At 37.1% G+C, this 23,062-nt stretch overlaps 1 protein-coding gene across 7 annotated transcripts in view; it reads right to left on the bottom strand.

Moving 5' to 3' along the window:
- The window catches only part of Dpr12 (defective proboscis extension response 12), a 258,892-nt gene that overhangs the window by 18,748 nt on the left and 217,082 nt on the right, over positions 1 to 23,062 (bottom strand). For all 7 annotated transcript variants that reach the window (XR_014426479.1, XM_083050444.1, XM_083050446.1 and 4 more), the window contains exon 6: positions 4,430 to 4,640. Coding sequence is in view for 6 of the 7 variants with exons in the window: in XM_083050444.1 (XP_082906570.1) it covers positions 4,430 to 4,640 (211 nt within the window). In the remaining variant the exon portion in view is untranslated. The remainder of the gene's footprint in view (positions 1 to 4,429; positions 4,641 to 23,062) is intronic.

The following is a 23,062-nucleotide window of genomic DNA, read 5'->3' as shown; positions in this document are numbered from 1 at the left end:
TTTTAAAATTATTTTCATAAAATTAGAAACTCGAATATCGCGATGTCAATTTTATACTGTTGTGGCCGTTTTATATTGTTATGGACGATAAGATCGTTTTAGATTCAGTTTTTTTTATAAATTTATTTTGTGTTGATACCCATTTTTATCGTTTCTCTGCATCTAATACTGCAAATGTTTTTTTACGATATTTTACATCTACATCTTTTTCCTCTCACAACATTACATTGTTTTTTTTTCTCTTGTTTTCTATATATATATATATATATATATGTGTGTGTGTGTGTGTATATATACATATAAAACAAAGATGTAGATGTAGAATATTGTGAGAGAACATTCGCAATATTAATAATACAGAGAAATAGTAAAACAGGTTGAATATATATATATATATATATATATATTTAATTTCTTTTTATTTCAAAAATCTTTAGTTTATTCTTAACCGCGCGAGTTTCTTTTATTGATTATACTACACCATTGGTAAACTTGCGCTCGTAAGAAAACTTAATCAGCATCCGAGAACCGTGTTCATATAAAAATCGGACAGGCTACTCGCTACGTTTATGGCACTTTTACTGTCCGAACAACTACATATTATACCGTTGCCGTAGAAATCCTGACGACAAAATGGGCTATTTGTAGACGCTACAATTGGCGCAAAAGCGCCAAATAAGAGTTTACGAGCAATCTCGCGGTAGTCCAGAAAGAGAGAAGATAAAGGTTGCAATATATGCGCGCGTTAGATCATCCGTTCGTAAACATTCGTTTACGATCTGATTACAACTGGTTTTTGACCGGCCCGGGAATTTTCGCGGGGCTTCGTCTTCGTCTTCGAGTTGGAAAGCTCGCTTGAACGGCGTCGTCTTCCAGGATGGTGCGTTCGCCCACCACCTTTAATGAGATTGCCATCCTAGTATCGCCGCGCTAAGCCAATTTACCCTGAGCGTTGCGCAACGCTTAGATAATTTATCGCGACACGAAGACTTCATCCCCTTCCGCATCCCTCACTCTTCGTCGTGAAGCGAAGCTCGCGGAATTTGCTGGATAAAGCGGCTGTCTCAAGTTCTGCAATATTCATTAAGGATTTTGCGGCGTTTCCTCTCCCTGTACCGCGGCGGGTCAGAATAACGGAGAACGGATGAAACAACGCGTTAACCAGCCCAGAAATAACCAACCGGTAGTTACGACGATCTATCATTAGAGAGTAGAGCGCCGTCGAGCAACGCAATAATCTCGCGGGGAATATTTAGAAACATAATTGTACTGACTGTAACCGAATAGTTCATACTTGAGAGAAGCCGCGCTATGAATTCGTCATTAATAGCTAAATGCATCCGCGGAAATCCAGCCACGACAGGAGGTCAAAAATCTCGGTCAAAAGACAATGTCATCAACGCGCGCGCTTGTGACTCAGAGACAGAAAGAGAGAGATTTCATCTCATTATTTCGAACGCGTAATAATTCATTCTCTATCTTGCGCGACCGAGAGCGAAGCGGATATGCATTGATGTTACATGCACGCTTCTCGCTTCACGACCAACAGATACACAGATATTAAATGGGCGCGTGTAACTTTCAACATGAATTTTGCGTCAGATGCGAAGAGAATTCCGTATGAGAATTTTAAAAAAAAAAATCCATTCGAGCGTGAACGTAAAATTTTATTTTCATTAATCTCCGCACTTTCCTCTTGAAGTTTATTTTTTTCAGAACGCGTAACGTTCAATTCGTTTAACTTTAAGCGATCCCGTAATTAGGTTTCATTTTTAATTGGCAAAAAAAAAGAGAGAATTGTTAGGAAATATCTCAGCGCGTTGAAAATATACGATATACGGATATCAGGCTCAATATTTGCACGACGTCGCGGCGCCTTCAGTGACGATCGCATTTGTCCCAGGCCGGGCATTACGTCACCGATCGTCATTAATAATATCGCGGGTTGCCTTGACCCGGCCTATCAATATATCATCGTATCCGATTGCGCACGCGCGCACACATATACACGCGCTCTATGATATAATCCCGTCGTAAATTTGCTGCTGGGAAAAAAGCAACGGCGAGCACTCAAGAGAGAGAGAGAGAGAGAGAGGGGGGGGGAGAGGGTGGATCCTTCTTCCTGTCTCCCGAATATCAAAATTCATGGTGCGCGTCGTTGCGCGCGGACCCACCAGATTTGCAACATTCATCGGCGATACGTGTCTCTTCCGAAACGCGGGCGCATGCACACTTTTACCATAATTTACGACGCGAGGCGTTGCCCCATATGTTCCCGGGGGCTGTGAATTACGTACCGCGTCTCGTACGCGTGTCAGTGTGAGTGCTACGCAAACGTATGTACACACATACATATGCATATACGTATATAGACAATCGCGCGCTACGTAAACGCGAATACACGCGCGGAATTCGCGCCGCGCCGGGTGTGCGGTGCTTGGTAATGGAGTCCATATCTTCAAAATTTAACATGAAAGCTTAGTACATTCGCGAAACACAGAAGGGACGCATTCGTATAACGGTTTATCACGTATGCGGATGGACTCGCGCTGCTCCGAATATGCTGGAGCATTGTGTATACATATATATATATATATATATGTATGTATATATAAAATATATACGTACTATTGACGGGCCAAGAGGACAATCGTATCGATTTTATGGCCCGGATTTCTCGTTTGATCATCCGCGAAAATCACCCCATTTGACCGCATAAAGGATCGCGCGTGGAATCTACATTTAATGCTTGAACGTGTCGATCGTCCCTATTTTATAATGCATAATATGGTGATTTCACTAAAAACTTACTCTTTTCATCTACCACCGTGCCAGAAACAAACGATGCTTTGCCTTTGTTTAAGTACAGTCTTATTAATTAAATTCCATGAAATATTACTCGAACGTACATATTTTGCGAACAGATGCGTTATGATACCCACTGCCTATCCGATGTAATTAGAACGTAATATCTCATGTTTAATCGCAGCTGTTACCGCGAGGGATCCACTCGCTTCTTCGCGAAAGGCGACATGCATGTATCAAAGGTCCGTGAAAACGCGTTTAACTCGGCGAAGCAAGAGAAGTGCACCGTGCACCTCTCCTCTCTCTTTCTCTCTCCATACATCCGTATAATAAATCTTCTGGCCGACCAAGTTTCTCGTAATCCAATTAAGATTTTCGCGACTCTGTTCTCATCCTTTCACATCAATTACGGTGAATCTGGCGAACGCCTAAAATTGCGAGCGATTTGCCGTTAAAGTTGCCGCGCGCAGGTTTTTCTACGACAACGTGGAGCCCCGACAAAGACCGCTTTTTGCTGGAAGAGCCTTGGGTTTCTTCGTCAGTTATGGTCCTTGTTAGAAAGGGGTTAAATCGCGTGCGCTATATATATATATTCGATGTATATAAAATACATATATATATATATATATATATATATGTATTTTATATACATCGAAGGGTGGTCGGCGACGAGTGATCGATCGTTGAAGGACCGGGGAGGTTCGTCGTTCACACGCATGTCGTCTTGTGTATATACATAGATGTGACGCCACATATACTCTCTACGCAATCTACGTGCGCAAAACGTGGAAATAACAGAAACGATCGTATCGAAAAAAGGGAACCTGTGTCCTGAAGCGGAATCGACCGGTAAATAGATAGATTTCTTATTTAGTCGAGGATATTAGGCAATTTTCAGAGATGTTGTTTTATCATTTTCTGTGTAGACAATGTGATTATTATTGTAATCTTTTTCATTGCCTTGAATGACTATTGTTATCAAAATGCATCCGTGCGTGCATCTCTTAAGATTAAAATTGTCAGACTCGATTTTCTTTTCAATATTGTTATTTCCTCATTCTATACACATATATTTATGTATATTATGTTGTGCCAAGTAACTGATATATTATATTATAAAAATATTAAATATATAGCAAGAAAGTATGCTTTGACATTTATATAATTTATATATAAGAGATGTTAGATTATTTACATGATGTTGAGAAGTTTATATGAGAGAAATCGCGTAATTCTCTTTTAATCAAATCTTCTTTCAATTATAGCTTTTTTGATAATTTCAAATTTAATTCGGTTTTTCTTAATTGAGATTGACACATTAAATTTTTCTCCGTAATATCAACTATTTCAATATTAAATTAAGACTTTAATTAATTAAGTATTCCAAACTATTTTGAAATTAATTCGAGGATAATTAAAAGTAATATAATTTCATTATAATTAATCAAATAGTCTATAAATGTGTATTTTGGATCGAAACAAGTATTCTATTCAATCTTCTCCGAGTATCGTTACTGGTATTTGTTCTCGGAGAAGATAGTTAAGAGACCCCGGGGATAAACGCGTCGGGAGTTGTATTGATTAAGGGAGCCTGCTCTGTACAAAACACATTGCTTATACTTGCCTTCGGTGACGAAGACGAAGATCGATGCCGGCTTGGTGTTGGAGGCGCTGCACGTGTAATTGCCCGTGTCGGACTCCACCGCCTGGTGAATCGTCAGTCGGCTCTGAGTTGGTCCTGGATCGGTTTGTACGGTCACGCTGCCGCGCGTGGTATCGTAGTTTATCATCCGGTTATTGTGATACCAGAACACGTATTGCGGCGGCGTCGGGCTCTGGAACAGATAGAAGAAGAATGGCGCCGGTTGACAAGCATGAGATTTAACGCGCGGATTTTTCCCGAGCACAAAGGGTCCAGAATCGCGGGACCCGCGAACCGTGACATTCGTTATGAGGATTTCTTTCGGCGGGATAATGCGCCTTTGTGCTGGGAACCATGAACGCCGACGGGGGTTTCCCTTTGCGCGATCTTGATAATATTCTCGTTCGCTTATTTTTGAACAAGCATTCCAGAAGACTTGGTCTCTCTAGTTTTCGTATATTTTAATTGCACATTGCATAAGGCTTACTTTTGACATTAATTTAATTATGCAATTTAATATTCAAAAATTATTTCACAATACTTTATTGTACACATTTTATTCATTTGAAAACAATGTGAAAAGAGAAAAAGCAAGTATGTCCTTTTGACATTTCAAAATCAGTTCACAATGAATGTGTATAAAAGCAAACACAATTATTCAAATATAAGCAAACAAATCACGAAATCTTTTGATGAATTACGCTGAGAGAAATCCAAAGAATAGAAAACAAAATTTAATATACTTTGATTAATGTCAAATAATGCAGGAAAGAAATCAACGTTAATATTAAGAAGCGCCCTTAATCAAATTTTTGTTGAAAAAATGAATCTACTTTGTACGCTCTCTCTCTTTCTCTCTCTCTCTCTCTTACGACGTCTTCAATATATTTTCAAGTAATTAAATATTAATTTGTGAGATTTGCTTTTACGTAGAGAAAAGGTTGACTAACAAACGCGCCAGAGAAAAATGGTTGCAAAAATTTACATAATATGTAGGGTTGAATAAACGCGTGCAATTCAAGTGTACGCTACGAGAACGATGAGGTCCATCAACTGTTTATTATATCCCCGGATACACCGTTTACAACGGTTCTGTCGTGCCGTAGAATACAGAAAGGATAGGTGCGTGAAACGATGCGTTGTTAAGGCAGAATACTCGCAAACTTCCAGGAAATTTGCAATATGCTAAGCGGAATAAAAATAGCCCCAAAGTACTCGCTTTAACATATCTTCGCCCCAACATACATAATTGTTTTTTTATCAAAATGTTATTTTGAAAATGTTTTGCATCCAATTATTTTAACAGTCATCCATCAAGAAATTAAAAAAATATATATATAGGATTTATAATTTTTTAAATTTCTTAATTTCTATATCTATATATACATAAATAAATTAAAAAATTAAATTGGGAATATTTAATTATATCTGAACGCATATTAAACGTAAGAATTATTTTGTCTTTTTATGAATTAAAGTACATCAAATTTAGCGTGTGCGTCTTATAGTGCATAAATTTCCGTCCAATGTGTGTAGCCGCGGGATCAGATATGCGGGATGCTGCTCGTCATCCGTTTATTATAACGCCGGATATGCGTATATTGTGGCGGCGGCGTCAAGCCGCAAAGCGGACGAAGAATAGACGCGCGAAACCGTATGCAGCAAAGTGCGGGATACCCGAGGATTTTCAGCTTTATGGGTTTCGCACGGTAAAAGCGAGTAGTAGAGCCAGATCGGAGAGGTCACGCATTCCTCTATGCTAAATGCTTGTTCTTTTGTTCCATTTAATGTTCCCTAAGCCATCCGTAAATGCTCACCGTCAGTGCAAATGCACTGGCGCCTATAAAGTTAAGTATCCATCAAAGAAACGATCGTCATATCTCTTTATTATCGTCGCATCTCATCAGTAGAGGTAAAATATAATTCGAAAAAGCAGTCTAAAAAATTACGTCGTAAATATATATTTAAAAAGGAAGAGAAACGGAAAGAGAGAGGATAGAACTTTGAACGTAGCTGCTAGTTGTCAATTCCAAACTGAACTTATGATAAATAAACGCTTGAGATACTTCAAAACTGACACTTTAAAAATTCACGTAAAAAGTTATTATTAAGCAGCTCTGTCTCTTAGTTAGAATAATATAATTTACAGTAATATAAATTATATTTGAAAAAGTTTTGTTGCATTTGTCAATTTTTAAAAATGATTTATAGAATTGATAGATTCTCATTATTTCTTTTATTTTAAATATGCAATATATATAAAATTTTTTTTTTGCTTTTCGTCAGATATATCAGCAAATTATTGCATAATTAACTCAGTAATGTTGCGAGCTTTTTGAAACATTATCGTCGATTTTACGCCGCTAGAGACGAATAAATCCCTCCCGAGGCGTTGTATGCAATTCACTTTGTGCTTTTAGGGATTCATATAAATTACTCCATTGTTCTCGCGAGACGACAAAGTGGAGTTTCAACGAGGTAATGCGAATTATACGGCAGAAGAAAGCGAATTGTATCAAACAAGTAATACAAACTATTAACACCGCGCTAATTACGCCGCTACTTATCCTGCTAGTAGTATGCATAAAGCGCATGCATAATGTAAGAAGGACGATAGTTCTGTTATATGAATGAGAATTACGATGTCAATAAAACCATCCCAAACATCTGACCGTGAGCAAATTCGCTTTTGCATAAATTTGCATTACACCACAATGGTATAACAAGTATGATTTGTAAACAGTAAAAAGAAGGTTATCAATATTACATATATTGATTAGAAAGAAGTGTGTGTATATGATATTACGCGTGGTATGAGATAAATATATATGTTGTATAGCTAAATCAACATACACACACATATATATATATCGTAGTGCAGTTTTATTAAATTCATACGATATTCAATAAATTCGATTTATAATCAATACGGTCTTATATTTATAACTGGAAACAAATATTATTCGTCAGTTTCCATAGATTTAGACCGATTTAGACGTACAATATTGCGAGCGTAATAATTGCTATAACAATTGGCGAGAAATAAACCGACAAATAAATCTTTCATCAATATTTCTTATTGTTAGTATTAATATTCATATTTAACATTCTATCATAATTTAAAAAAAAATATTTTTATATAGTTGGCTTTTGTATTTTATTGAATTGATAATGTTGCGAGAATCATGTAGCTCGTTTTTAAGTTTGAAAAGCTCAAAGGCGCGAGGCAAAGTAGAAACGGACGAATTACGGCAGACATGTAAACTCTGAATAGTCGCGCACTCACATCAAGCACTTCTTCGCGATGATGTTTTAAAAGGATCCTTCATCCTTCTTCTCGTGAGTGGTCGCATGGTTTTTATATCGTTCAATAAACCGGACTGACGATGTTGCGGGAATTATGTCACTCGCTATATACAAGCTCAGGAAGGAGAGAACTTGAAGGCGCATAGCGCCGAGGAGCACCAGGTACAAAGTGGAAACGGACGAATTACAGCGGGCAAGTAGAACGAAGTGTGACGAGCGCGTCTAGCTCTTTCTAACCATCCGTCCCACTCTCGAGATGACGAAGTTTACTTCTGCGTCGGCATCTGCAGACGCGAAATGCGTAGGTAAAGAGCGAGCTCTACGGATGCTCGTTGAACCGACGCGATGCAAATCCGGCCGAGCAGTAGCGTCTGCAGCTTTCATCGTCTCAATTTAATCTCGCAGCTAATTGCAGCGGATTCGATTTTCCGCGCGTCTATCGCAAAAAGGAATTTTTATGTCTGTCCGTCATACGCAATACATAATTTCAATTTCGCATTTAATCTACGATTAAAAAGAGAGGTTGACGTTTCGCTCTGATGCAAAAAAAAATTCTTACTGTCGCATTTTAGATCGTCGATGCAAAAAATTTTGCACCGCGTCTATTCTCCGAGGGGGATTAATTGTTGCGTCGGAAGCGGATGTCTTAAAGAGACATACCTTCGAAAATGTCGAACTTAAGTTTCGGTGCTCTTCTTATATCGGAAACGGATAAATAGAATGTCTTTTCCTACGACCTGACTCGAAAGAATTCTCGAGCCGAGAGAAATATCTTGGCTGTGTCCGGAAACGTCACCCGAGTGTATTCCCTCTCTTTCTATATCACTGAGAGAGAAATGATATAGAAAGAGAGGGAATGCACTCGGGTGATGTTTCCGAACGCAGCCTTGAACGTGTTTCGGATCTTGTGACATTTATGGAAAAAAGTAATGCGTATACATGTGTCGCAAATCGTGAATCACTATATAATGAACAAATGAATAAGTGCTTTTTATTTATTTACCGCGTTTTTACAATTCTAGAACGATGTACGACTAATACTTTTGTAAAGAGTTATTTTCTCAACAAAGCGGGTCAGCGTGTTGTTTGACTTGATGGACAATCAAGATAGAAATCTCTGATGGCATATGTCACGACCTACTTTCCGCAAAGCAAAATGCTTGATTTATCTTTCGATGCCGAAAATACGAAAAAATAGATGTGATCAATTACGATAATTGTGATAGTGAAATAAAATTTAACACACCGTAATATATTTTTCAATGATATAATTTATGAATTATATCAGTTGTCATTTCATTATAAATTTATGATATCTATCGTGATGACATCTATTATATTTTGCTTCAGAAAATTTGACGACAATTCCTAAATATCATTACTGGAAAATGCTTCAGTGCCTGATTTGTCATTCCTATGTTACAATCTCTCTCTGATTGATTTTATAACATTTACAAAATTTAGTGAATTGACTTTGATGCGAATACAACTTCTAAGTAAATCGACGACTATTTTTAATTGTTCGTATAACTTTATGAAATAAATACACTATGCGGTAGTTTCAAATATCCAATTATACTTAAGGATTCTAAGGCAGTCGAGAAGCTGCTCGTTGAGAGGCTGATACAGAATTTTAATCAAAGGATTTCAAGCGATGGGATTAAATTAACTTGGTCTAACGGCACTCGAAACTTCCTTTCATGCGGATCAAATGTTAAATCGCTATTAAACCGAACCGATCAATTTAATATATGTATAGTATTTTAAGAATATATATTTCTTTCTTTGTTTGTTTTTTGTTGTTGTACGAAACTACGCGGTTTTTATAAATATATGTTTCGCCAATGACGAACGTCTCGTTCACAGTTAAGGGTTGCTTAAACCCTTAAAGTATAGGTTCAAATGTACACGGATTCTAAGCAGTCCACGTGAGACGTGGTGCAGAGTTAATTGCTAGGCTGCATGACGTACATGTCGGCGATGCAATTGACACTAGTATGTCACGTTGTTACGAGCGGACAGCGCGGACTCTGTTTTCGAGATAAATAGAGTAACACGACGCGCACAAGGCTTTATTAATGAAATTGTCTCTGACCGTTCTCTATCTCTTACATCACTCAATTAACCCTTTATTTTTCACGCGCATTCAACACTTAACATTTTAAGAGAATCTTAACATCTTTTTCACATCTTCGTATAATTTTCTTGCATTTTCAACAATTCTCTCTCTCTCGTTGGATTTTTTTCGACGAAACGTTTTTAACATATCTCTTCGATTTCTAGAAAGATTATATTATATAAAATATTGATATCGATGTCTATTGAATTGGAAGTTTTATAAAAAAATAATACGAGATCTTATTTCGTTCTATCTTCGTCATAGCCTATTGATTTTTGCGTCCGCGCAGGAAACAAAAACCGTGTCATTAGCAGGTGCTCCTCAGGCGCTGACAGTAATTATTTATGACTCGCTACAGCGAAATAACACGTTCATTCCGAGATAATTCGCGCCTGGCGTCATTTAGGTGTCAAGTATATTCGCTCGTGGTGTAATTGTCATTACTGCACCTCGTCACCGAGTCCGACCGTCTCGACCGTTTGTAAGGGAAACACTGTGATTATATAATACAGTATTTGGCGTTCATTAAGAAAATAATGCGCAGCGATGCTTTGAGCGCCTTCATGGAGAAATGCAAATATCGTATATATACAATATGTCGTTAATATTCGGCTCGACATCTTGATGTACGTCGGCCACGAAAGTAATATAATTTGTTGCACATTATTCTTCTCCACTCAGCGAAATATCCTTTGGGAAAAATAAGCAATAAATGTCATTTAACTAAACAGATCGCGACAACGCCTTTTCATTATTACTATACGCGCATATTGACCGACAAGTTAAATATGATAAATATTGTTTGATTATATACTAATGAGTAAGAAATTTTTTCTTTTTTACAATTTGCTCAATTATATATGCCACTTTTTAATAATATCATCGATAACATTGATTAAAATCAATGCTAATATCTTCAATATGAATATATTATTTTCACAGTAAATAACAGTTTCATCGTAAAAATATTTCATTAAAAATGTTATGCATCTTCTCCATCGTCACGTATATTAATTCTCGCATATACGTTAAGTTTAATAAAATTTATTTCGCCGATAATATTACGCGATTTCTCTCACAAATAGTGTGCGAAAGTAAATATCTTTTAAATAGTGTAATATTGGTTTACACACACACACACACACACACACACACACACACACACACACACACACACACACACACACAAACACAAACAATACAAAGAAGACAATAGTGTTCTAATCCAATTGACCATAATTTTCGACAAATTTCACCGCAACATATCCCACATCGCTCGTTATTCGACGATTCTTTGATTGCGAACGTAAATGCAACAACTCGCCGCTCTATCGGCACGCTGCTTCTCATTTCTGCAAATCTCTCTCGAGAAAGTGAAAAGAGATGTTTGCCCGGAGAATGGCGACGCGCGGTCTCTCGACGCGATCGTAAAACTCGTCAGCGGACGCTGATCCCTCGGCTAAAGATAAACCGAGTTACTTACGGAGTGCGCATGTAGACATCCCTTTTGCGATACTGCCGCATCCGCTATGTGGATCTCGATCGTATATACATATAGGGGCGAGTCATGGCTGGGTTTATATACGTCATCACGAACGATCCCTGTGTGTGCTCCACCGCGCATGCCATCGACGTAAGTTTGTCAAGCTGCGCACGGCGTGGTTGTTTTGCAAGCTCGAGGGGTTTCTGGATTGAATCCGTGTACGCCAAGAGGAGGACGAGAGAGAGAGAGAGAGAGAGAGAGAGAGAGAGAGAGAGAAAGGTAGCTTTTAACTCCTGGCATCTCACGCGAAGAACGCGACCTCGAGCGACGCACAGAATTAATATACGGTTCAGCTGTCTCCGATATCTCCTCAAACAAGGTCGATAACTTATGACGTCTCTTTGCGTCGTCCGCAAGGTGCGAGTTTTCAAAAATGATACGATTATATGCGCGGAGATATATGCGAGGGAGGATCGAGACAATTTTTCTTCCGATGCGGTTGTCACGTGCGGTTGTTCGCGACTGGTGCTCGGATCGATACGTTTTTTCTCGACATATGACAATTCTCGAGTCTTTGTTTTCACGTGCGGAAATAATAATGAAGTTAATTATTATATGACGAGATTCTGTCATTTTATATCTATCGGAGACATAAATCGTTAAATCAAAGCAGTAATTATTCGTATCTCCGCGCTCGAGATTTGTCTCATCTCGTTATAAATACGAATATAGTATCTGTGCTGATAACAGCGGATTGAACTATTTAATTTCCTGCTAACAAAATATACGCAAATCGATCTAAAATTATTATGAATTTTTTCTCAATTCATAATAATTCTTTATATATTTATATTAAATTTACATACTATCTCGGTATTGTATGTTAATTTCTGGGAGTTATTTTTATGATATCCTAACTGAAAATAATTCAATATTCACGATGTCAAACATTCGCGTTTGCATCTGTCGTCGTTATTTTCGTGAACAAGAAGGAGCAGTTGACATTTCAAGTGCTGCTGCATTTGCCTATTCGCAGACGCAACGCAATTTCGAAATACACGCGAAGTACACGCAAAGTACACGCGCTTCTGACAGATCCATAATTTATGCGCTCCTTACGCAGAATGTATCAAAAACTGAATATTTTCTCTTTATGTGATATTTAAATACGCTAATTATGCTAATATTTACATAAGCTAGGTAAAAAACAAATATGCAAAAAAATCTGATTAAATAATTTGAAAAAGATTCAAAATTACAAATAGAAAAGATTTATATATATAGTAAATAAAGTAACAAATTTTGTTTTTGTTCTAACAGAATTTACTTTTAATTTTACTATAATTTCCAAAATTATTAAGATACATTTCGTATTAAAAAACTCCTATTTTCAAATTTCAAATAAAATATTATCAGAAAATAACACACATATACTAAATATTTTCTATAATTCTTTCTTCTCTTCCTTCTTGCACACGAAAATTACATGGCACAAAAGAGAGATAGAGATGAATAGATGAACACAAATTTATATATAGAGGGGCAGAGGGAGTAGAGAATCTGCTGCTATTCTATCTTTCATTACAAAATGCAATGAAATACCAAGTGCGGCCACAACTGAAACTGAGGGAGCGCAGCCAGCAGCGGAATGGAGTAATCGTCCATACCACTTTTGTATAGCTGCTCATAGTCCGACGTGCTGTGCATTTTTTTTTCTCTTCCTTTCCTTCTACTCTCGAAAACACACGTACATACAATTCCGTAACTCCGGCTGCAGCGACGATGCAGCAGTTCAAGGGTAAACCGACGCGCAATTGCGACGTAATGTCCTCGCTAATTACCGAAACACCACCCGCGAAGTGTTTTCGCCTCTTTGGTTTCGCGAGACGAAGCGAAAGCGCCGCGACGTTACACAGCGGCGGTAGTCTGCTAATTTACCGTTACAAATGGGACGCCAGCGGAATTATTCCGCGGTTATTTACGACGCGCCGCGCCATTGTGGACGGTATTCGGAGAGAGAAAGAGAGAGAAAGAGAGAAGTTAAGCCCCGTCGCGTTATCGCCTTTGGTGACGCAGTGCGATAATAAAAAGCGCAGCTTCTCCTCTTCCGAGTGCGATCGATACGACTGCGGGGGATTGCGTTTGTCTAAACCCTCGGGGAATTACCGCGTTACTTCAAAGGGAGATCCGGATCCTTTCGCTTTATTTAACCCTTTGCGCCAAGGTGGCCTGGCTAGGAGGAAGCCTTCCTACTTAGAACTCGAGAGAATCGCTTGCTCCGATTTTAACTCGCGAGGTTTATGCTTCCGCGATACTTTTCTCACGATGAGAACGCGTTAACAGACCTTGCATCGCCTCGAAACTTAAAACTTTAAAGCGTTCTACGACTCGAACGGCTCAATTTATACGCATCGATATGATCCCGAGGCGAGATCCAACTCTTTTCCGATAAAATCATACTCTAATGATGATATCCATAATCATTAAATATCTTTTTATTTATTTATTTATTTTTTTGATAAATATTGAATAAAGAGGTGATTTCTTATTTTTACTTTCGGGACGATGTGTATGCACGAGCGATCGTTGAAGCTGTAGTCGAGCTGCTTTTTCAAAGCGACAGGCACGCGACGCTATTTGGAAACTCCGGCAAGCCGCATCTGCACACTTAATTAAACGCTCCTTTGGCAAGAGCGGAAAACTAGGGCGGCGTACTGCTAACACACACGGTTTTCGAGAGCGATCGTGGATATTTTGTACACTTTCCATTTCCGCGCTCTATTGTGAAGTGGCTTGTGCGTGAGATTCTCTTTTTTTTTGTTCTCGTCGAAAATTCGCTTCCCTACGGAATTAATAATGGACGTGTCCTTTCTGCACCCGGTATATTGTCTTTGCTTTTTACACGAGAATGGTATATTTTTCCCCAACACTCTTTTTATAATTAAATATATACGATTTAACAATAAGCAAACAGCGAAATGAATATATGTGTTGTTTTCAAATTTTGCTCCGCGAATGTGCGTAGAAAAAATTTAATATCGGACACATGGAAAAAAAATATAGAAAAAGACGTGATGAGAATAAATTATTATACCTTTTTAGAAGTTATTTTAGCACGTAAAACCCAATCATATGAACTGTTGAGTTTATCCGCGGGCTATGTTCGGATGAGATCTGAAACGTTGTTATCCTTTAGTATATAAAACGCGGAGCGCCTTTGTAAATTTCTATGGCAGGATAAAAACGTATTTACGTAATGCGGCACGAAGAAATGCAGCACAATAGTTTCGTATAATAGCGCGTTCCGAGCCATTTCTCCGTTATACATACTACGAATGACACCAAGTCATTTTTTTCGTACTTATTTAATCTACTTGATACTCGCATAATAATGCATCTTCTGTTAAATAATCTTCATTTGCGTATATAACGTATATTACGTGTATCCGCGAGAATTTCAATTCTTCATATAACAAATAAACTTAAAATTTGAAAAGCTTTCTTTTTCATACTTTTTACTGTCTATAGAAATTTATTATTCACAATCATAGATCTCATTTAAGTTAAATTTCACATAGCGCGTTTGCGATTTTAAAGAGAAATTATCTCTTGTATGTAAACATACAAGTGCTCCAAAAAAATAAACGTGTTGTTTATTTAATTATTGAACACAGGATATACGCTAATATCTAACGATGAACCTATATAACGTTAGGATTAATATTTTATAGTGCAGAGTAAACTTCTTGATCAAAAAATTGATAATTAACAATCGCTTTCAAATTTGACGTGGAAAAAATCGATTTTTTATCATTAAAAGCTCGAATCCAAATGTTTCCCGAGATATTTGCCTGAAATATACAGCATTTACGGATATTTCGTTATAAGTTGTAAATCTATTCAATATTATTCTCAGTTTTGTCATGATCTATCGCCAGCATCTTCACATCTGATATTAAACGTTCCCTTCTTCTGAGAGGGGCGAGCTTGTTATTTTAGGAAATTACATATAGTATTACGACCCATGTGAGACATTTCTCCTTTCAACCTTCTGATAACCAACGAGCGGATGTTGATTTTTCAAAGTAAAGCTAATAATATATTGGAGTTTTCATACCAGAAGTAGAATCGCGAGCAGAGAGTTGTCGAGGAAAATGTTGAGCGTCTCCTTCCTATTTCATGCAATAATTTTGAGAGATAGAAAAAAGGGAGAAAGAAATTGGTATTCTCTGTAAATAATAATCTACAAAATATCTTTCGCGATAGGGCAACGTTTTTCTGAACAAAATTCGCGCGGAGTTTTTGAGATACGAACGAATCCGCTTGTCGCTCGACAAGCAAACCCGGCGTAATTGATAGGAGATTGCAGGTGCAGATGTCTCTGAGGAAAAAGCCGCTGCCTGGCTGGCAGCTACGGCATGAACCAGTGCGATCGGTATGAACAGAGGCAATCTTTCGGATGATTGGCGTTTATTAGCTGTCCCGCGGATATGCGAACGACGGACACGTTCGAAACAAGGGACGCCGATGCAACGTTGCAACTTGATGCAGTAGCGGACAAGGGGATGGGGATCTGACGGCATCGGTACACCCCGGTAGCGGTTGTTAAGCGGCTTGAAAAACGGCCTGGTTTTCTGTCTCACCCCTCTCTCTCTCTCTCTCTCTCTATCTCTCCCTCGCCTGTTTTGCGCCGTTTTGCTGCATCCCCCTTGCATCCAACGTCCGCGAACAATTCGTGAGATGGAAAAAGCGCTAGTTAGGGAAGCGGGCGAAATCGGTCGTGCACCGGTCGACACACTATGTCGGCCGGATCCATTTCTACGTCAGCTTGTCGAATATTGCGGCACAAAACTATGTCTCGCTAGAACGGATATGATATACATATATGTAGAATGATATTTCATAAGAAATCGTCATCGTTTTTCAGACTGAAAGAAAGGTCCATCCATACCCCGCAAGATATAAACTCGAGAAAAAAGTTCTGATCATGTTTTGTTTCGTTAAAGTGGGTTGAACAGATATTAGAATTTTAATTAAAAAATGAAAATGAAAAGCTATGAATATACGCTTGTAATTTTATTTAAAATATATGTATTTATAATATTATAATTTATGTATGTATTTTTGATTAATATTTTAATTTATATTACAATTATTATATATGAAAAAAAATAGTTAAATTCAATTAAGCATCATATATATTTTATTTTTAAATATTCATACTTATATATTTAGCAGCACAATATTTTAGCAGTAAAACCTCTACTTATAACATATATGTAAAATAATTATAAGGTCAATGTATAAGAGAAAAGCAAAGAAAATTAATATGTATTATAGTAATTCTGTGATTAATATAAAACGAAATAAGATTTAGATTGTTTATCGCGGATTACGCGCTCCGAACGGGTTTAGGGTGGTGAGGGCTTAAGCTTCCGTGGACGTTCAGTAAATCGGTGGATGGACAGGGGAGAGACGAGAGGATGTCGCGGCTGGTAGGTTCTTCGCGCCAGCGGGAGACGACGAGACGAGGACGAGACGAGCGCGCAGCGGGATTATGGTAGATAGGTATGGTAGGTACGTAGGTATCGGGTGCCAAACTGTCCCCCAAGTTTTGCCGCGTCCAAAAGGAAATTCGATCTCTCCGTATATGCCTCGCCCTCCCCCGTCGCCGGTCGCGACACCCACTTAACTGGATTTCCGTTCGTTGAGTTTAGCGAAGATTAGCAATTCGACGCCCCGATAAGAGAGGGTCGTCGTCGTCGTCGTCGTCTCCCGGAACGGGGCATAGCCGCCCCCGGTGTACCCGGGTCTGCACACGATTACTCGCGCAGACTTCCCCGAGATTATGGCGGCGTCTACAGCGAGGGGCGCCTATAAAGACACTTCTGATCATCGAGGGTGACCTGGGATCGATGTACTTATCGGGTCCCTTATATGTCTGCCCAGTTAGTATTATTTATCATGTATGTCATCAAGGGTAGATATATGTACGTCGATGTATCGGAACTGATCAAATGTTTCAACATCTCGTGCTAATTCCTTATATGTATTCATTTTATTTTAAAACGCCTCTTTTTCACTCTCTTTCTTTCTTGCACGAAAGAATATTTAAAAATATTATAATATATTTTTAAATATATTCTCATGCAAGAGAAAGAGGCGCTTGCGCTTTAAAATAAAATTTATACATATTGTATATAAGGATTAGTATATATAATATCATTTTAAAAAGTGTGCACATATATATACGGAGAGAATTTTCTCTTAGAATTTACCCCGAAAATCATGGTAATCGTGGGACAATGTGATATGAAAAGAATTTTATGAGAATTTCTCTGATTAATATTTATCATAATAAAAATAATATCTATCGCAATAAAATATAAAACATGTTTACTATGCAGTTTAGTAAAATTAATCAAAAATGTTTTATATTTTATTGTGATAGATATTATTTTTGTGATAAATATTAATCAGAGAAATTCTCATAAAATTCTGTTCATATACCATATTGTGTGTCCCACGATTACCTGATTTTTCAGGCTAAATTCTAAGAGAAAATTCTCTCTGTGTATAAACGTAAGAATATTGAGAAATATATATCTACGATAAAATTATGCCAACTTCCTTTTATATGCTAATTGTCTGCGACAATATACATGTAATTTATATGGTTATATGTTAATCTTGTTATACGTTTTATTAACATAGATAGTGAGATTTCTGTGGTTTCCGCGATTCTATTATCTGTGACTTCGTCACTTTGCTGACGCGTGCGGAATTTAACTTGATCTTTGAATTACGATTTTATGGAGTTACCTGGTATTATCGTCACGTAAGAAAGTAGAGGTAGCGACCCGGTAATCCGCGCATTCGGAATCAATGAAGCAAATGGAGATTTAATGGCGCTCCTCGCACGAGCGTCTTTCAAAAATTACAAAGACCAGAAAAATTTCATTCTGATTCCGCTTGATCGATCGTATCATTTCAGCAGTGATAGCGACAAAGAGAAGTTCCTTCCAATCCCTTAATCGTACGTTGTCATCGTCCTTTCTTCCTCAACGTTGCGTACATTCGAGGAAGCGTGCTGATAAATCGAGTTACCCCGTGGAATTGAGTTTCCACGTCAAGTTTACCGATACCGACGACAGTGTCAAAAAGACACGTTTAAAAAAAGTGAACTCGACGCACGAAATTCGATTTAATCGATACCACCGGTTGTTCCAAATATACGCACGATAATTTATAATCGAGTTACAGCCTCCGGCACGTTAACGAGGACAGACTTTGGTGTCGATAGCGCGTAAAATGTCGCAGCCAGCGATTCAGCAAGCAAGCGCGAACACACAGTCGCTTTTACAAAAATCAGATTTATCCATTAAACATTTTTTGTCGTATCGCGTGTCATCTCAAGCCATGTTACTTGTCTCGATAACACATGTGTGCGTTCTTTAATTAAAAATTATTTAATTAAAATAGAGGTTATTGTGTGTGCGATTAGTAATTATTAATTTAAAGTTAAATGTATCACTGATTATTAATAATTAATCGCAAAATTAAATTGAAGATGGATTAAAAATTAATTACGTAATTAGAGCTCATAAATGTGGACACGCGTATGCGCAAAATCCCCTATATCTTTTTATGAAAAATAAAATATACAGCGTGCAATAATCAATCATAATAATTAATTAGAATTATCATTAAGAGCTATCATAATTTATTGTATGTATATACCTTCCTAATATATATATTTTTTTTTCTGAATAAGACTATATCTTTTTTATTTGATGTCATAAGTTGCATTTTACGAGAAAAACATTGAAATATTTGTCCTATAATATGCAGTTCCTATTAGCGCGATAAAAATATAAACATTTCAGTTACAGAACTAAGAAGGATTTGCTTGGGGCTATGTATTCTTTATTGTGTTTGATTCATCTCGTAAATATGCTATTCTCGCAGAATTTTATAATAGGGATGTAAACGAAAACTGCCGGCGGTAATAACAGATTTCGCGCGCAATCTGTGTGCACATTAACGCACAAATGAGATTGCCTAATGAATTTCACAAGATTGCGAAAGAGTGCTCGTTCGATATTGATGTTAACATTCGTCGATTGAAATGTATGGGATGTTAATAACAATTCCATTCCATTTTCTTTTTATCACCTCAGCGAGGAAAATTATTCAACCGCAATGACAAATAATATATTTTACGGGATAACTGAAGATGTAGGGACAAATAAAAATGTAAAATATAAAAAGCAAGTTAGGTTTCCTTCTTCCTCTCTTTCTCTATACAATAATTACTAGATAAAAAATGAAAAATTTTACTTAGCGACACATTTACGAGATAATAAATACGGAGAGTTATCAATATTCTTCACATACGCACATTCGCGTATTATATTTTGATGTATCAATCGGATTAAACAGAGTGCGAATACTGGAGATTAAAAAGAGCCTATACATTTATACATGTAGATTTTACAGCGGGAGAAGCTATATTTATCGAATGCACGTATGAGCTAGTTCGTGTCACACGTAATATGAATTGCGCGAATGAAAGTATCACATATGCATGTATGATTTCATTAGAATCGATCGTTTCTCCACGACGTTTTTATGACAATTTAAAAACGAAAAAAACAACAGAAGAAAGCTGTTTAATTTAACTTTTATCGATGACATTTGACGCGATAAATTGAATTCATCTGAGAGTCGTTCTGCAGATATTACCGATCATGTTCGTTTTGTGAAATGCAAGTAATTCTGATACCAGTCCAGGGTAGAGTTAACGCAGAAATGCATATACATATATAATATACAGACACAGAGTGCATTACGTAACAATAATTTTTATGCGATAATCGCATAAAATAAACTGCGAACTATTTGCATTTTAGAACGTAAAAATGAGCGACGAACGAATCGCGATTGTCTAAAATTTTTCGTCACCGAAGTCAAATGCATATCTGGCTTCCCCACGGATCGAATGTCGAAGCGATAATTGCAGTTTGCCGTCGATCCACTTTCGGCTGTGGGTCGAAAAGTTGCCGAGAGTCGGTCGTCTCTCGAGATTCTCCGTCTGAGAAACGAAGCAGGAAAACGCGAGCCACGGTATGCGCCCGATTCTGTTTACCGTTAAACAGGAGGCGCCGTAATTAGCCCCGGTGCCATACGATGAACGTCAGATGCAGCAGGTGCGGCGTGTAGAAACGTACGTCGCGAACAGCCCCGCCGCGCTTCTTGCATGCTCTATTATCGTCAAGAAGTCGTTTTCAAAAGACAGAATGTTGTTGAGCTGAGAATCCTCCCTCTAATGAAGCTCACTAATTAGTTTTCTTGATTTTCGATCCTGTCAAATCTCGACAGAGACGTCTGCATTCCGAAATTATATAATAATTCTATAAAAGATTATGTTGTGTAACACGATTTACCTTGCTATATATTTTTTAGCATCCAAGGTCAGATTTGAAAGAAATGTAGAAAAAATGTACGTCTCTTTCTTTTTGAAGATTTATTGTTATTACATTATTTTTATTGTTTGCAAAGGTATATATTTTAAAATTACAGAAAAATGTGGAAAAAAGATTTTAATAGTAGTATATTATTGAAGATTTTTATTCGAACGAAGCGCGACAGGATTGATTCTAATTAAATATGGATGGTTTTTTGAGTTTTGTCAACATTTCGATTTCACTAATGTCAAAAAGAGAGCAATCATCTAGTAAACGTCAGTTCATTAAACGCCGAAAACGGATGCTGGCAAATTTCTTAAGTGCAGTTGCGCATGTTATTGACGTCAAACGAGCCTCAAGATTAATTAATTAAGCATGTAGTTAATTAACGTGAAGCTTATTAATGGAGCACGTAATCGCGTAGTGGAAATTTGGCGGTGCGCTTATTGGAGCATGCAACTCGGTTAGTAAATTAATTGCAAAACGCTGACGAATTACAAGGTACGTTAAATGTTGTCTGACATAAACTCGCCGAGACTATGCATCCTCTCGTTAAAACGTCTTAAGCGAGGTGTCATGAAAGATCACTTGTAAAAAATAATGAACGTTAAGTATGATATACTATATCAGAATTAAATTAAAATTAATATCGCGCGAAAGAATAAAAAAAAATGAAAAATTCGAGTATTCTTGTTTCGCCAAGTATAAAATGGAGGGCCATTTACAAAAATATTTATTGTTTTTTTTCATCAATCCGTTTTTCATTTCTTAATGTTTATTCTCTTTGATAAATATCCTCCTCAATACGTCTGGCTTATATTAATCATTAATTTTTTTCCGGAAGCACTCGAGAGACTGTCAATTTTTCGAGGGCTTAGTGTAACGTAATTCCTTTATTCTCGTCTCACGTTGCGGGAATCGAAGTACGACAGCATTCTCTCTGAGATAAGTGCAGATTATCGGTCGGTTCTTTTTGCCCGTAGGACTTCCTGCTGCCCGCGGGATTATTAGGAAAGAAAGGGATATATCCGCCGTCTGTGTATGCTCGGTCATCCATCGCGTCCGGAGCGAAGCTTACGACCGACAAAGAGCTTATATCAGAGGCTTTCTCTCGCTTGGGCTGACTCAGCCGAAAGTTCAAGTACTATCTCGAGGTTTAAGGCTAATACTTTTGGACGGATCAGCCGTTGAAAAACTGACGCGTGCGTTTTACGTACACTTGCGTTTATAAAGAGCAGATGATGATTTTGCTAATAGAACGTCGAGATTTTCCATGATATAATAATTAACCCCGTACATAAATAAAAATATATTTACAACAATCAATATCCTTCTTGATAAGCGTATAGATGTATATTATATATACATACCTCGTTATAATAAAAATTATAAAAACAGAAAGAAACAAAAAAATCCGTTATGTAAAAGATATTTTCAACTCTTCACTATAAAATTCACAAAAATTCTTGTGTACCGTGAAATTTTGATATACAATATGTGCTTTGTTATTGAGAACACGTTGTTATAAAATTTTACGGGCAAAACCGCGAAAAATGTTGAATGCTTTTAACGTGATTAAATTTCGACATGGTTATATTTGAAATAATTAAATATAATTATAATTTACTGTGTATTCCGGAAGAATTTACATGTCAAGATTACAGAGGTCCGACGTTGATCCTCTCGAAGGGACGACTAGGGCGCTTATTGCACAAAACGTTTTACCTCCTTGTTAAAAGTACTGACGGAACGTAAAATTGAATTTGAAACTTACTTCCCTGTCTTGCTATGGTGGTCGCACCAAAGAAATTTTAAGTAAAATTCGTTAAACGGTGTTTTCAAGTTGCTAAGTGTAATTATAATTTAACATAATTGTTGCGTATAACACACAGAAATCGCAAAAAAATTTCAATGTTATCTTTTAAATTTAAAATTATTATTTCTCCACACACACAAACACAAGAGAGATGTGATTATACAATATTCTTCTAAAAAAATTGTGTATCCAGTTATAATCATGATAAAAGTTTGACATTCTCTACTTTAGCTTATCAATTAGAATATTTCCGACGCGCTGTTAAATCGAATTTATAAATTATCCAATTCCAATCCAATTCAAAAGATGACTTTATAAGCTCTTCAATTGTAATGTATTATAATTGTTACAGCAAAAAAAAAGATAAAGCGAATTGAACCAATGATATTCTACCGACAAAATATATATGCTACCACTCCAAACA

Source organism: Prenolepis imparis, unplaced genomic scaffold (genome assembly GCF_030444845.1).
Source record: "Prenolepis imparis isolate NDT839.2.m4 unplaced genomic scaffold, iyPreImpa1.0 SCAF_11, whole genome shotgun sequence".
In the NCBI taxonomy this organism is placed as follows: Eukaryota; Metazoa; Arthropoda; class Insecta; order Hymenoptera; family Formicidae; genus Prenolepis; species Prenolepis imparis.
The sequence above is the reverse complement of the archived record's forward strand: the minus strand, read 5'-3'. Positions and strand labels throughout refer to the sequence as shown.